The sequence below is a fragment of the Lonchura striata genome, chromosome 4 (genome assembly GCF_046129695.1).
Source record: "Lonchura striata isolate bLonStr1 chromosome 4, bLonStr1.mat, whole genome shotgun sequence".
In the NCBI taxonomy this organism is placed as follows: domain Eukaryota; kingdom Metazoa; phylum Chordata; class Aves; order Passeriformes; family Estrildidae; genus Lonchura; species Lonchura striata.
In genome coordinates this window covers 61,337,523-61,353,594 of record NC_134606.1, presented here as the reverse complement: position 1 = coordinate 61,353,594, position 16,072 = coordinate 61,337,523, and the positions used below count along the sequence as shown (strand labels likewise).

At 38.2% G+C, this 16,072-nt stretch overlaps 1 protein-coding gene across 9 annotated transcripts in view; it reads right to left on the bottom strand.

Annotated features, from left to right (window-relative positions):
- MAPK10 (mitogen-activated protein kinase 10) overlaps window positions 1-16,072 on the bottom strand; it is a 146,622-nt gene that overhangs the window by 61,747 nt on the left and 68,803 nt on the right. For all 9 annotated transcript variants that reach the window (XM_077782998.1, XM_077783003.1, XM_077783001.1 and 6 more), the window contains one exon: window positions 9,253-9,422. In XM_077782998.1, the coding sequence (XP_077639124.1) occupies window positions 9,253-9,422 (170 nt within the window). The remainder of the gene's footprint in view (window positions 1-9,252; window positions 9,423-16,072) is intronic.

The following is a 16,072-nucleotide window of genomic DNA, read 5'->3' as shown; positions in this document are numbered from 1 at the left end:
AGCATGTAACAGATGACAACCTCATGGTTTCTAGAGTATCCTATACTACTCATTCTTGGCATGCTCAAGGATTTACCAAAGCCAGAGAAAAGTAAAAAACTGAAAAATGGACCAGAGCTGGGGGTGCCTATCAATATTCAGTGGCATAGGTAAAAGAAACTTAAGCATGATTTGCAGGTAAACCATATTAAATAGATGTTTGCCCCACATCTGGAAAATGGGTATAAGACACTGAATTTGGCAAAGTGATCTGACATTTACTGCTCTGAACTCAGCAGGGAATGTAAACTTTGGACAGTTTTCAAGTTTGTTAAGCATCACAGCCAGAAAAAGTCCAGTTTCCTTGTTTAACAGCAATTTAAAAGACACGGGAAATAGTGTCACTGAGTCAGAGTCTGTGCACCTGGCAGAAGCTGAGTACCTACCACATTCAAACTGTCAGTCACGTGATAAACCTTCTATTTTTTGGACTTAGAAGCTGGAATAGAAACCAGCTACTATCTTACTATTATCCCCTCACAACCATAATTTAAAAGACTTGCTTGCTTGCCTGACAAACAGAACAAAAGCTGTCACTTGTGTGAATAAGAAATGCTATTTCATTTTTCTTTCTGCCTTTCTCAAATTATTAAAAACCAAAATTCAAGAGCGGAATAAAAGTGCACTGCTATGAATCCTTCACCTACAATATGATAATCATGGGAGAAAAAAGGTAAGAAGTTTAATCTTATAAGGCTACTCAAATTCTAGTTTCCCCCAAACTAACCCTGCAATCTCTACAAGGCTGTTCTAAGCAGACAAAACCAGCGTATTTTACCTGCTGCATAACAAGCCAAAGTGTTTTTTTCCAATGGAAACAAAATTAAAAATATTAGCTGTTGCATAGAAGTAAAACCTTACAAAGAGAAGGCCATGTAAAATCATGGCTCAGGCCTGCTACTTTGGATAAGTAGAAAAGGACAGTGGGAAAAACACTCAGCTGAATTAAGGGTAGAAAAACAATTCTATAACCCTAGCATGTCCACATCATGGTGCGTGGTGGTTGGCTGAATTATGTTTGTTAAGATTTAAAGCTATACAACTGAGAAAGGCCTGACTGCTTAAAAAGGTCTGGTTTTTGCAATAAAGCAGCTCTCCTTTGCACCTGCCTGGGGAATCTGCATCACTCTGGACCTTCACCCCACAATTAGGTTTTTGAGTTGCCATGTTACACCAGAAATTTCAAGACTTAGATGTGTAGACAAGATTTTAAAACACTGTATTTGAAGCCAGAAAAGAAAAAAAGATAAAAAACAAACCTTCCCAAAAAATTTCATATAAATAACATCCACAAACAAACAAACAAACCCCGCAATGTCCTATTTTTGACTTGCAAAGGGATTCCTGTGTTTGAGTCTTCTTACTTTCTGCTTCCCTTTCTAACTACCTGTCTCTATTGCAAACTCCTGCCCATTCTGCTGAGTTTTCCCACTCGTGTCATGCCAGACATGCATTGCATTGTTCACAAATTTTACCCAGGTTCCACACAGAATACCTTGTTTCATACTGTGTTTCTATCTTCCACAACTTATTTTTAATTTTTTTGGGCTGTCACTGGCTCTTACGATTATCTAAGGACAGGTCCTGGGACCAAGCACAATATACTGTTTTCAGTAAAGCACTGTGAACATCTGTAGACTACCTTAATCTTAGAGAATAAATATCAGCAATACATGCTAACAAAGAAAATTTAATTACCTGAGCTGCATTTCTTTCCAGACTAGCTCTAGCTTTTCTATTTCTGGTTCCACTGCTTCTTTGTTTTGCTGCCTGCCCTTTTATTTAGGTGCTCTTATTGCCCTACCTCCCTGATTCCATGTGTCCACAGCAATTCTCCTACCACAGGAGAAACCCCTTGGTCGTAAGAGGGAGCAGAAGTGTTTTGTGCAATTGGTCTCATGCGAAACACATGGTGATCAGTGATGATGATGCAACAGTGTTCGTGTCAGTGGGGAAAGGATTTCAGGTGAAAGATGTGGAAGGAAAAGCTTGAAGTCTGTTAAGGAGCAGCTACAATGCACTGACAGTAGTTAATGCCAATCCTGGTCTTCCAGGAGGAGCAAAGAGAGCCTTGAAAAAATCTGTCCAGTAAGTTGCATCATAGTAGTGACCCAGCACAAATGTGAGAAAAGAGAGATCTGTCAGCGACCAAAAGGAAGCTTTTGACAGTGTAGGAACAGACAGGTACCTGACATCTGTAAAGAGGGTTTGAAAACATCACTGTCTGATAGCAAAAAGTGGAAATTAAATGGAATTTCTAACCAACCAACCAACACAGAAAGAGCTTATGTTTCACAATCGTGTTACATCCCTGCAGGCACAGAATTTACAAAGAGCCGATACATTTTTTAATGACCCCAAGGGGACCACAGGTCCAGCCACAGCTATGAATAAACCTGCTCTATGCCTAAGAGCTGCCAGCGCTCTCAAATGAGCCTGACCCTGCCTTTACAGTACTGAATTTGTGACCAGGTAAAGGGAGCATTGCTGCCAGGCTTCACAAAAACAGATTGCACAGAGATGGCTCCCTCACCAACTTCTTTACCTTTTCCCCCCATAAACTTGTGGAATATAAATATGGAATACATTTTGCCTGCTTAACTGTCGTCATGGAAACCACACGAGTTCTTTAAGGAGAAAGGAGTCAAAAAAGGACATAGAAATATAGGCAGTGTATTTTAGAAACAGAGGGCATGGTTTCTTTGCTAGAAAAGAATACTGTGCACATTTTATTGCATACCATTGGTGATTACCATTGAATTTTAAATCTTAGATTTCTCTCTACAAGCAAAGGGAAATGAAACAAAAGAAGACAAACATGAATATGTGGTGACTTCCTGCCTACTAGGAATCTCTGCATTCTGATAGAAAAAGGACATTAACCAAAAAAAAAAAAAAAGAAATTGAGAAATATTTTTTTTATATATACTTTTTTTTTTTGCTTCCTTCTCACTTATTAATAGTTGTAGTAGGTAGAAGAAGCCTCAAGAATCAAAGCAAACAGTGACTTAAACACAATACATCTGTCCTATTTTTCAGATGTTATGTATAGTTTGTCACATGGCAACAGTTCTCTGTGATCCTAACAGCAGTTCCTTCCATATCCAAGCTCAGTTCTTTGCTGCAAGAGCACTCCAAGACATGGCCTCTTCCTCTCACTCCATATGCAAGCAAACTGTCTCTGGATATGTGTCAATATAAAAACTCTAATTAATCAACTTAAGAAACACAAATCTGACCAACTTAAATAAACATTTCTACTCAATATTCTGGAGGTCAAATACAGAGAGATACTCAGCCTTTGCTGTACCCTTTGAGAAACTCTCAGCACCTTAAAATTCACATGTTGGTGATCCAGATTCCAAATACAACTGGGAAATTTGCTGTCTCTCTCAAGAAGGCATAGATACATCAGAACCACAAAGCAGAATGTTCTATTTCACATGTACACCAGATCAATGGGGAAACCAAATACACAGTTTTTGGTGTTTCAGAGCAACAACATGCTGAAAATCCAAAGAATACCAAAGTGTAACTGCAAACTGGGAGCTGGGGAAAAATCCTGTCATGTACAAATGAATGAGCAAGGTTTGAAGCTTGCTGTGAGTTTAACATCTGGTATTGCAACAAGAACTTCCCAAAATGTAAAAAAAAAAAAAAAAAAATTAAATTAACAAAAAAATCTGGAAATCATTTAAAGTATTATTCCCAGAAGAAACAAAAAATTTAAAATCACCATGGGTTGCAAATGTATAGGATGATATTAACACTGGGAAAAATGGCAGAATTTGTTCATAGTGGCATGCTTATTTCACTATCAGTATGGCAACAGCTCGCAGTGCAAAGTGATAGCTATTTCCTACCTTCCTCTTACAAAACACACTTGTAAAACACTCTAAAAGTTGTTTTCAAAAACCTCCTCGGTGTGAGGAAGAGAACACTGACTGAACTAATGGACACAATTTGAAAAATCTACAACAGAACGGGATCAACCTGCAGAGCCAGCCAACAAATTGTTAAGCACAAAAAGCCTGCAAGATGGAACTGTGTAACTGGAATGAAAATAACCAAACTTACGACATATGCTCAGTTCTGCTTCACACGGGACTCTGCATCTGACAAAATTAATGCTGCCATTCTCTTCAAGACCACTGAAATTCTAGGCATATCCAAATACATTGTTCGCCCCATTTTGCCTCTGAATGACATGAATTCTTTGGTCTCCTCTTGTGAGAAAATTAATGATTGTTCCCACAAAGAGAACACCTCTGAACTTCAATGGAACTATACCAATTTATACATGCACCAATGTTGATCTCTGTCAGGGAATACAGTATTTCAATTCAGTGACACAAAGAAATCAAAACAGTATTGCTGGGATAGCAGGACCACGACGGAGAAAAATATTTGTGTCTCAAGAACTTGAGCACACCAGAGTCCAGCTAAACAATACAAATAAAATTGTGTATAAATAAAATTGTGTATTAGACACTGATATGACTACTATTCTCTGCTTTTCCCACTGCACTACAGCAAAAGTTGGGGCTTGGAATTGATTATGGTCAGAAGCACCTACTGCTCTTTTATATGGCTTTTACCATTATTCCCATTGCAATGTCCCTTGAGACCCTTATAGCCAGCCCAGGAGCCAGTGGTGCTACACAAAATCAGAACTGAAGAATAATCATTGTACAAAAGAGCTCAAGTGTTTCTGTACCTTGTAGTGGACAATACCTGTCACATTTCTCCTCCAGCCTTTGAATATTCTGGGAAATGGTTAAGTCACCATCCCTGCAGATATTGAAAAAGATGTGCACATGTGGTACCTGGGGACATGGTTTAGTGATGGACAGTGCTGGGGGAATGGTTGGGCTTAGTGATCTTCAGGGTATTTTCTAACCTAAATGATTCTGTGGTGCTGTGATTACTTTAGGGAAAGAACCAGCAGATTTATAAACTACAACAAACACCACCATCACTACAGGCTGATCTGAAAGAACTCTACACTCCATAAGATTCAACTACCAAATTACAAGTAAATCAGCAAAGAAGAAACTATGGTAATATTAGACAACACAGCAAGCTATTTATTGTCTTGCTGGCTCTACCTATTAAAGGGAACACTAAAAGATTATCTACTTTAGGTTCAGGTTCAAAAGTATTATCAAACCACTAATTTAAAGAAAGATATCTGCAGGACATTTCCCAGTTTACTACTTCAGGAGTATATTTACAGTCTCCTTTATATCTTCAGATGAGGTGTCTTTCTAAATTTATAATGCATTCACTGAAAAGCTCTCATAAAAGCATAATTCCTGCTCCCATATCTCCACTCAAACATTACTCACACAGAAACTTCCTGCATCAACGAGACAGAATAAAGCCCTTCCCAGCCAACCCCCCCAGTCCAGCTGACACATCATTAGACCACATCTCAGCATCATGCAGCATGAAAGCTTGTGCTCACTTTTAAGAAAAGACCAAGATAAAGGATTTCAGCTGAAAGGCACCATCAGACCCATTTATTTGATGTTCACCCAGACAGCTTTGTTTTCAAAGCTATAACTTTCTCCTGATAAAACACACAGGTATAGCCACCATGTGGTCATAAACCAGGCCAAATGTCTTCTATAAGATACTGCTAAGATTTTAATTACTTGTGTCCTCAAACCTGTAAGTGATGTCTTCCCTATCTACCTTGGAAACCTGGACATCACCCTTGCTTCTATCATAAATTCAAAAACTGTCAGAGGCCCTCCAAATTGCTTTTGAAATATTTCTGTACAACACCATTTTCTAGACATCACAGACAGTATCAAAAATATCACAGGCAACATAAAAATGATAGCTTGCAAACCACAGCAGAAAACCTACAGATCAATTACCTTGCTTCCAGGCAAAAAGCATTCATCTAAAACATAAAGAAACACCCACTCCAACATCAGCATATTTCTGTTGATTTTATGGAACATGAGAATTCCTCTGCATCCACCATCATCCACCATGCACAAACCCAAGCTGAAACTGACCTCTTTTTCTCAGCCCCTTGCAAAACGAGGTAGGTGTCAACTCCCTTCTAACATTGCAGAGGGGTATCAGCTACTTCTCTCAGCAGTTTAATGGCACATGTCTAATTAAACTCAGAAAACTGTTTTCTGTTTCTAAGCAAGACTAAAAGATTAACTAGTGTGGTTACAGGTCTGTGCAGTTTTTACAACTACAGTTTGGTCTAATAAACTCCAAGGTGTGTTTCAGCAATGTCTCATCACCATCATGCCTGTAATAACATGATAATGATAAACAAACATACCCTTTACAGGCTTTCTCACAGATGTCAGTGTGATGTACAGTGAGCAAACAGCCTCAGTTTCATAAAGAGTAGTGTTTGCAGGGTGAAGAGGAGCTTCCCTGCTCAAGAGATTCCAAGCAGCTTTTATCCTTTCCTTCTTTTGGCTGCTAAAATTATTTTGTGAACACAGTTAACACAAAACCCATTGAAAGAGACCAACAATTAATTTCCAAAGATCCTGTATGTACTATGTCTGTAGAAATGGTAATTTCTTTACTGGGTTTATAATTATTTCACATGGGTACAATTATAACAATCACACCATATGGCTTTGTCTTTTTCACATGATTCTCTAAATTATCAACTCCTGAAGATTTAATATCTTTAATGCTTCCATACCAAGAAAATAATTTTTTTCTTTGAAGTAATTTTCAGCACAATCCAGTGAAATCAAGTCCCTACTTTCTTCATAACCACATTTCCTCTTTCCTATGCCTGCTTCTGTTCCATGACATAAATTGTTTTCCACTGACATTTTCCTGCTTATCTTGAAACCTGTTCATAGAATTGTACAGGAAAGGTTTCAGTATTCTCTGACATTGCCTAGGAAAAGGCAAACCTGCAACACCTTCCAGACCCTGAAAAACATCAGGCCTCTCCCTCTAAAAGGAGTTAGCATTCAGCAGCCATGCTCCATCACTCCATAAAACCAAGTGCCACTATACACCAAGCTGTCTCCAGTAACTGGACAGCCAGTTATTCCAGCTGCTAAAAGGTAGTGTCCTTGCCTACAGTTATCCTGAAGGAAAATCCAGAAACTGTCCATAGTCTGAGAAGACTGAGCATAAACCCCTCTGTGCCATCCTACCTGTGCCTGTCCTTGGCATAGGGAAGAACCAGAAATCACCCATTTGGCTTCTACACTTCTCCCAATTCTGGCAGCAAGATCTGTGATGTTCCTTGAACAAGCCATTGAGTATAAACAGAGCCACTGGATCTGAAAGAAACTATGACCTAGGTTTTCCCCAATATTTTCATAGAGGCACTCCTCATGGCTATTCTTTGCAAAGGAACAAGACAAGGAGGGCAAATTAACTCCACCAGAGCAAGCTGTGCTGCATAAATAGGCAGGTTTTAATTATTTTTTTCTTTAACCAGCTTTTTCTAGATGTAATGCTATTTCCATCAAAATACTTCTGAATAGTAAGTTTCTACAGTAGAAATTTACTCTAATAAAGTTTACTGTGTAAGCTTATTATTAATATTAGGTAAGGAGAAACTTACACAACCGGAGAAGCTTCTCATCATGTATTGTTTTCTCTTATCTAAACTATAAATATTTATGTCCTAATTGTTTTTTCATTGATTAATCACTTCACCATTGATTCTTCATGCTTTGCTGATGGATGGTTTATTGTTTTTTGGTAAATTATGCCTTATGACAGGCAGTTTACCATGTAACACAAACTAAGAAAAAAAATGCTCATTATCTTTCCCATCTATTGTGTAATACCTCTCTATCTGTATCATCAAAAAGGATTTTTATGACCTCTCCATGTTACTCATCATTTCAGGGAATTTGTGCTAACTTTCACTTGAACTTTCTTGCTTTATGATTTGATTTTCTTGCCTAAGAAATTCTTAATTTTTGCCATCAACTCTTAGTATCACAGGATGCTTTTGATTTTATTTAGCTTAATTTCTTTATTTTTTCTTGCTCACAATTGATCATTACAGCAATTATGTTGCAGAGAGGTTCAACGAAAACTGATTTTCCTCTGAAACAAATAGAGGATAGAAACAAGGAAGGAAAACCATCTTTGCTTTCTATGGAATTGAACAAATAGCACAAAAATTCTTTTCAGTAGTACTGAACCCAAAGTATGTCTCTTCTTCAAAGCTGATTTAAAAGCAACCTTGAGTTCTTTTGTGTTTAAGACAAGGAATATGGTAATTGGTCATTTAGGTCAATTTTTGGACTTGCATGGTCTCAGAGTATACTAAACACTGGAAGTGATGGACTGAGACCTAAGGATGTGTTGTCAGTGTTACACTGACAATTATGGTGCTAATGCCAACAATCCATGCAAAAACCATCTGCCACTGGTTAAAAGGAACTTCTTGCTTTACCACTGCCTCCACCTGTAAATTCACACACATTATATCAAATTCTGAAAAAAAACCAAAAACAAACAAGTGGCAGAGGTGACAGATGGAATTAAGATTTCACCTCTGAACAAGTTATAGATAAAAAATTGTTTTAGCTACCCAAATGCCTCATAATTAAACAGGTGAAAAATGCCTGCACAGAGATATTTAAATAAAAGCCACAGAAATTTAAAATCCATGTCTAAAAATGCAGAGGCAATTTATGCACCCAGGATTCCACAATTTTTGAACGTGATAAATTCAAATTGCATTGTTTAGGAGAGCTACTGAACTTATCTTTTGTTCACATTATTCACATCACTGAAACATCACTTTAAAGAAATAAAGGCAACATTAGCAGTTATCTTGATTCAAAAGACTTCCACCCTGAATATTTGAGAATGCTATGGGATGTGACAAGTTTCTGTATTTCTCTCAGGGACTTTTACTGTACAAAGACTAAAATTACGGGGTTTACTTGGGATATTATTTGCACTGCCTCTGGAAATAGTGCCTCAGTTGTCAATTATGATAAGATCTCTCTCCTGATTTCTTGCTAGTTCCATTTTGCTGTGTGGAGAAACAAACCCAGTGCTATCAGTCTCACCAGCCAGGGAATTTATTAGCAAACCACTGGGCTCCTTCTGCCTCAGGATGTCTGTTGCCTGACTGCTATTTTTGCAATTTTAGACAACAGCTGTGACTGGCAAACTGTGAGGAGATGCAAAATGCCAATTCTGTTTCAAAGCATGATAAGAGAAAGTGCTGATACTCACCAAACTATTCCCTGAGCCCCAGAGCCAATAGGTTTCAAGTTCTGGTAGCGTTTGAGGACTGTGAAGGTCGAGTCACCTACTTCCACGCTGTAGAACTGGTTGTCAACTTTGCTTTTGCTCATGTTGTAATGTTTGGCAATATATGACACATCCACTTGTTTCCCAAATCCCTGTTGTACAGAAGAAAAGGGGAGAGGGGTTGGTAAAAACAGAGAAACCAAGGCTAGTAGAACATTAGAATACTGATAAAGCACTGTCAGCCTAATTTTTCAATATAAATCCTTGTCATTTTTGGCTCATTTTCATAAAGACTGTATCAAATTTTCTTTCATGCAGGAAGTCACCATAAAAAGGCACTGATTAAAGAAAACCAGTGAATTCTCCAGCTGATGTTTGTGATACAGTTACTGCCAATATTAGTCTCTGCCTGCCATCACTCCTGCCTCATGACTACTGGATTATGTGCTCTGCTGATTCTGCCCTCGTTTGTTTTGCAATTAATTTAAAATAAGATGACTTTCATCAGTGTGGAAGTGGGACAAGAGACACAGGAATCAGACTCTTCATTATGGATCAGACAGAGCAAGCAAATGTATTCCCATGAGTGCTAAAACTTTCCCTGAGCACGTAATAAAGGCCTTGAGAACCTTTCAACAGGTTTGTTTCTTTTGAAACAGAGAAGTTAATGGGACAAGCTGTGACCCAACATGGCTCAGTATCATGGAGATGTATTCCAAAGTTCTGGAGGTCTTCAGGAATTCTGGGCTCCTAAGGATAAGAGGGAGAGCTCCTCTCATGACTTATCAAATGCAGCAAACACCAATTTTCATAACACAAAACCAAGCACTGTAGCTAGCACAACACAGCAGTGTTCCTCCCCAAAATTAAAATTAAAAACCAATAATTTTTGGAAGACTTAAAAGACCCTCCCTCAAATTTGTAAAATTACCATGCAGCAAGTTACATTATAACCCCTTTATGACTACTGCTGAGCTCAGTTCCTATGGACTACAGAGTAAATTTATAGCAATTTGAGACAAAAATCAGAACTAGGTGCTTGTAATTTAGGATTCTATAGTACATGATGATGAGCACAGGATCTAAAAGCTCAACATATTACAATATATCTGCCCTAAAAGAGTTGACAGTTCACTTATGGAAGTCAAGATGTGCCCAAATGCCTTCCATAAAGAAAAAAAAAACAGCTATGCCTCTGTCTATGCATTTTTTTTTAGTGCTACCACATACAGTTTATAAATTTTCTTATTTGCTCTATTATAAATTTCTTTTCCCCAAAAAAATCTTAATGATCAAATGCATTATGTGTTTATGGGCTACTATGTTGAAATTTGATGGAGCTGTGAAAAAAGTAAAGTTGACTTTGATTACATTACTCGTTCAATTAAAAAGGACATCATTCCAGTGTTCCAAAAATCTGATCATTAAAAACAGATTACTGACCTTACAAAGAACTTGGATTTTAAGGTTTGCCTTGGAAAAATCATTATTATTTTTCTGTCTTTTATCTGACAGAAGGAAGGCCTTTTGGCACTGGACAGCATCATACTAAACACCTCATTTAGAGACTTTGAAACATTTTAATAAATGCAGCTCTCCATTCAAACACAAAGTCTCATCTCAGAAAACTAAGTGGTAACTTTACATTAACTTGTTCATCAAACATTGTGAGGGGGAGAGCAGGGGAGGCCTTAACACAAAAAGTGAGAGGTTTATGGACACTGATACAGCACTAAATTGAAGTTTCCAGAGAGTGAAATGATCCCAAAAGAGGTTTGAATTTTTCTCATTGGAAGACAGTCTGCATCTCATTCACACTGTGTAGCCTTAGTCTTAAAACGTCTTCCATTCTGTGAAAAGAAATGCATAAATTTGGCTATTCAGCTCAGGTATTCATACCAGACCAGAAACTGGGTGGGTTTTTTTGGTTTTTTTTAATAACATGCTCGTGATTGACAGAAATTTCACAGCTCCCTCTGGCTAGACAAACACATTAGGAGAATGTTTTTTCCTGATGTCATTATCAGAACAATGCAGGACATATTCAGCATTAACACCCATTACTCTGAAGCCAATGTTTATGTATAAAGTGTCAGCATAAAAATTGCATTCTTGAGTGAGCCTGACTCACATCCAGCTCCTCTGGAAGTACAGAGTGAATTTTTTAAACAAATTGGATGACTGTGTTAAGCTTAGATGAGCCAGGCCTGCCACAATGTGTTTGTGTCCTCACTCCCAAGCTACCTGACAGCTCCTTGTGTGGCACGGAGCTACATGGGAGCATATATTTTATCACTCTATGTGTAGAATAAAAATTACTTGCTTTTACGTTATCCTGACCTCAGGAAATTCAAGCTGAGTACAGTGGGGTTTCTGAACTGCTGCGGTTCCAGCAGCTGGTTCTTTTAAATCCAGAAATGTCTTAAAAATCAATCAAAACAGATGAGAAGAACCACTCTGTAGTACCTCAGTTCTATGGGTAATTTACATATCCAATTTCTTCAGTCAACAGCAATTAAAGTTGTGGACCCGGAAGACCACAGCTGATAAGAAGATGCAGATGCCCTGATGAGCTGCTCTCCTCTGCACAACACAGATCATTCCTATAACAATCTGCTCCTAACTGTATGTGAGAGGGAAAGGTAAAGACTGTTTTATTTTTCATGAAATAATTTTTTTCTTTTTAGATTAGTATCTTTTTCCCTACTTATAAATTTGTGCCCCATAAGGTATTTTACAAGCATTACTTGTAAAATTCAAGGCAGGCTGATTTAGTTTGAAGTTTACTTCAAGCAGAATGCCTCCTCTGAGTGACAACAATTTCAGCTTTGTGGACAGGCCAAAGTCTAAGTTGGCTCCTCACTCTAAACCCACACTGCTACAAAGCTACAAAACAACCCCTACTCTATATTTTCCAATTTTTACCAAAGCCTAAACAAGCAAAACAAAAGCATAGTAAGGTTACTAATGCCCAATGCATTGCTTACTTTCATAACAACAGGAGATGGATGATATAACTATCCTTGTCATGATGCTGACTTAAATCGCTAAGTCAATGAATTAACAGCATTGTTGGGTAACAGCATTATTGGATTAATCAGATTTGATCAGATCCCCAAGCCAAGCTGACACATAATCAAGAGCAATCTCTGGTTGATTCAGCAGCCACTTCCTATTGAGAACAAGGAAATGGCAGCTTCATTTCACTCCAAAATTAAGATAATTTTTTTCCCTTTAGCAAGGAAATTCATACTCTTTACAGAGCATGTCAATGTTAGTTTTAGTTTCAAACCCAGATGAAAATGTTCTTCTCCCAATCTTCAGATTCACATAGCTCATCTTAAAGAAGCCTACACACTACATTTTGCTCTTCTCCTGTTACATCCTCATTGCTCATTTAAACCCTTTCCAGAAGCCTTGGTGTTGTTACAGATATTGATATTCTCCCAGATGCCCCTCTGTACCCCACTAAGCTATTCCAGATCCAGGTTTTGCTGCACAATCTTTACAACACCTGTACAGGCAGATTAAATTAAAGCTTTGATTATGTGGCATCAGAAAGGAACCCAGAGCTAGGAATTTCCAGCATACACCCTTCTGTAGATGCACCTAACCATAAACTCCTTCATATGATTGAGGCTAGCATCATAAGAAACCAGGAATTAGTACTTCATTAAGAAATACATGGGGGAAGGAAGTTTATAGATACATTCAGGATATCACAGTAAAAATGTATAGGTCTCATACAGTAAAGTGAATTCCAGTGAGTTAATACATTTCCAGGTGAACTTCAAATGAACTTGGGCAAGCTACAATACTGAGGCCCCACAACAACAGTAAACATTGAAGCTGTGAAACTTCGAACAAAATACATCTAAGTTTGTCAGACCTCTGTGTAAGATGAAAGATTATTCCTCAGAGACAAAGTATACATGGAAAAGCAATTTTTTCTCAGTTTCCATAAACATTTGGACAATGAAATTGCATTAGTTTGACATTGAGAGGAACTTAGCTTTCATTTCATACGTACAAAAATGCATAAACCATTACTTTCTCCTTTCAGTACCTAATTGAAAACTTTAATGCACACACACACATTCCCCAATGCCATTCTCTTTCCTCCATAGTGAGAAATTTAAGAGTAAGAGAAGTGAAAGTTTCTCAGCCCTGAAAGCCTAACTATCCTTGTTAGCTTACTTGAGCACGTAGCCATACTTGCAATGATGTTTGCTTAGTAACCTGACAAGTGAGAAAGAGAAAAGAAAATAAACTGTCAAGACTCAAGCATTTGAGATGAAGGAAAAGGATACTCTCACCATTGCTAATTGTTTAGAGAGCACATATTTTGCTTTCAAAGGACAAGTATTTAAAAATTCTGTGGAACTCAAATAACTGACTGCCTCACACAGAGCTACAAAGTGTATTCTTTTCTTTCAGAGTACAGAGAGGAAAAGAGTTAAAACCCCAACAGAAATAAAATTGTGTTATTTTTTATATTGTAAGGTGAATTGCTTCCTGATATCCCATTTCATTTGTCCATTTCTATCCTACAACATAACTGTATTTATCATATTTTACTGACATACCTTTGTTTCTGAACACCACCCCTTCTATTATTGATGAGCCTAAAATATGGCAATGTCTTGCAGCTCAGCATCTCATACATTTCAGATTTTATAAATACAAACCATGCTAGCAGCAATTTAAGGTAAATTGCTCTCCCTTGCATCTCCAGGACAGTGAGCACTGTCACAGATTCTGCTGGCAGCATCAGCAGAGGGGAAACTTTACCTCAGTGTTTGTATCCTTCCCTGTGTGTGCCCACAGAAATCCTGGCAGGAAAATTCATTCAAGGGTGCCATGATGCAAGGCTACTGAAATCAATTCAAGCTCTCCACGTGTGTGTAAATGTGTGTGAATGCTGGTGAGTGAAAGAATCAGATGGAAGACTGAGAGGCTGATTCCCAATTGGCAGCTGGCACGGAGCCCAGAGGTGAGCAGGATGGAGCAGAGAGGATGCTCGGAGCCAGACACCATGACGGCTCCCCAGCGGCCCCACATCCACCCAGCCTCAGACAAAAAGGCTGGTGTGGACCACAGCTCATTTCTGAGGTGGATGCCTCTGAATCTCTCAGGATAGAAAAGGATCATATCTTAAAACTACAATTTAACCTGGAAAGTCAAATGCTGAGGCTGTAGAGACTGACATTCATGAGAATGGCAAAACCCTCAGGCTTCTGGCCAGCTCTGAAAATGTGCACAGAGGCAAGCCCTGCTCACCTGGGTGCATCTGCTCAGCCAACAGCACTATGAATTTAATGGCTGTCCTCCCACTTGCACAGCTCTAATTCTCACAGAACTTTCAAATGCCAGATTTCTGGCATGAACATGAATTTGTGAGCCCTCTTCAATTTTAATGGTCACAGGTTTTGCTGTGTAAATTTGAATGGCCACAGAAGCTTTCACTTGGGAAATATAGAGTGTCTTTGGATAGAAAGATCTACTAAATTATTTTAAATTGTGTATTTTATATATGACACATCTATGGCAGAAATTTTATCTATTTTTTTCTCTCCATAAAGACAGACTTCTCACTTATTCTGGCTCTTCCTGAACTCAAAAGTCCATAAACAGAGATCCAATCTTCTACACAGGGTTTCATCTTGTGCGTGTGTGGTTGGATGTAACATTACAGATTTTGGTCTTACCAGATATATCACACCACAGTTCTCCATTCTTCCACCTCGTTCTCATCCTGTGAGGTTTGTATTAGTCATCCAGTCTTTCTGATTTTAGTGTGTTTTGAGTGGGATTTAAAAGCTGATTTCTGGCCTTTTAATCTTTCTCCAGCTGCCTTGCCCCCCAGACAGGGGTCTTTCTACACTCAGACTTTTAAGTAGACAACAGACCCCTGCAAACAACTCAGCCTTGATTGATCAGTGACTGATCTTTTTACATTTGCTTTATTCATTCTATTTCAACACATCTTAAAGCATTTTATTAAAGGTAGCACTATGTTTCTAAGTGCTGCTTGGGGTTTTTTTGTTTTGTTTTTATTGTTAGGTTCGGGTTCTTCTATAGTTGTTGTTTTATATTTATTTGTTTAAACACTCTGTCCTTGTTTAGCCTCTTCTGAGATCTGAAAACCCATCAGCTTACCTAGCCCTTACCTAGTTCTGATTACACACAAAACAACAAATCTGCCTTCTCCTTTTCAACTGTATCTACTCAAAACATGAAGCAAAGCACTATTTACTTATCTCTCTTGTCCTCCACATGTTCACTGAGCTCTTGGTACTTTACTTGGCACTACAGGCACCTAATTTTCATTGCTTATTTATAACTGTGGTATCATGTATTGCTCAGAAGTCACTGTGTCCCAGAGTGTGTCCTTCATTCCAGACCAGATTCCTACAGATGAGCAATGTGAGTATCTGCACAAGAAAACACTACTTCAAATGATTCCTTCTCCCCCCCGATGCCTGAAGAGCTCAATGCTGACACACAGGTGACATCCAGCCCTGGCCATCACACCAAAGAAGGTTCAGAGGACTGATAAAGAAACACTGAAAGAAAAGGTTCCTTGAGACTGAGGTTTTTTTAGGAAGAGGAAATAAATAAATAAATCAGTGATTGAAGTGCAAAATGTAGCCAAAGATACAGGAAAGAAAGTAGATTTCTCAATAAAACTATATCATTACAGTATGTGATGTGAAGACAATAGCTAATGAAAGGATTCTCCCTTTTACAAATAAAAACTGTATGGAGCTAAGTACTAAGTAATCACACTTTACCTAGAAAT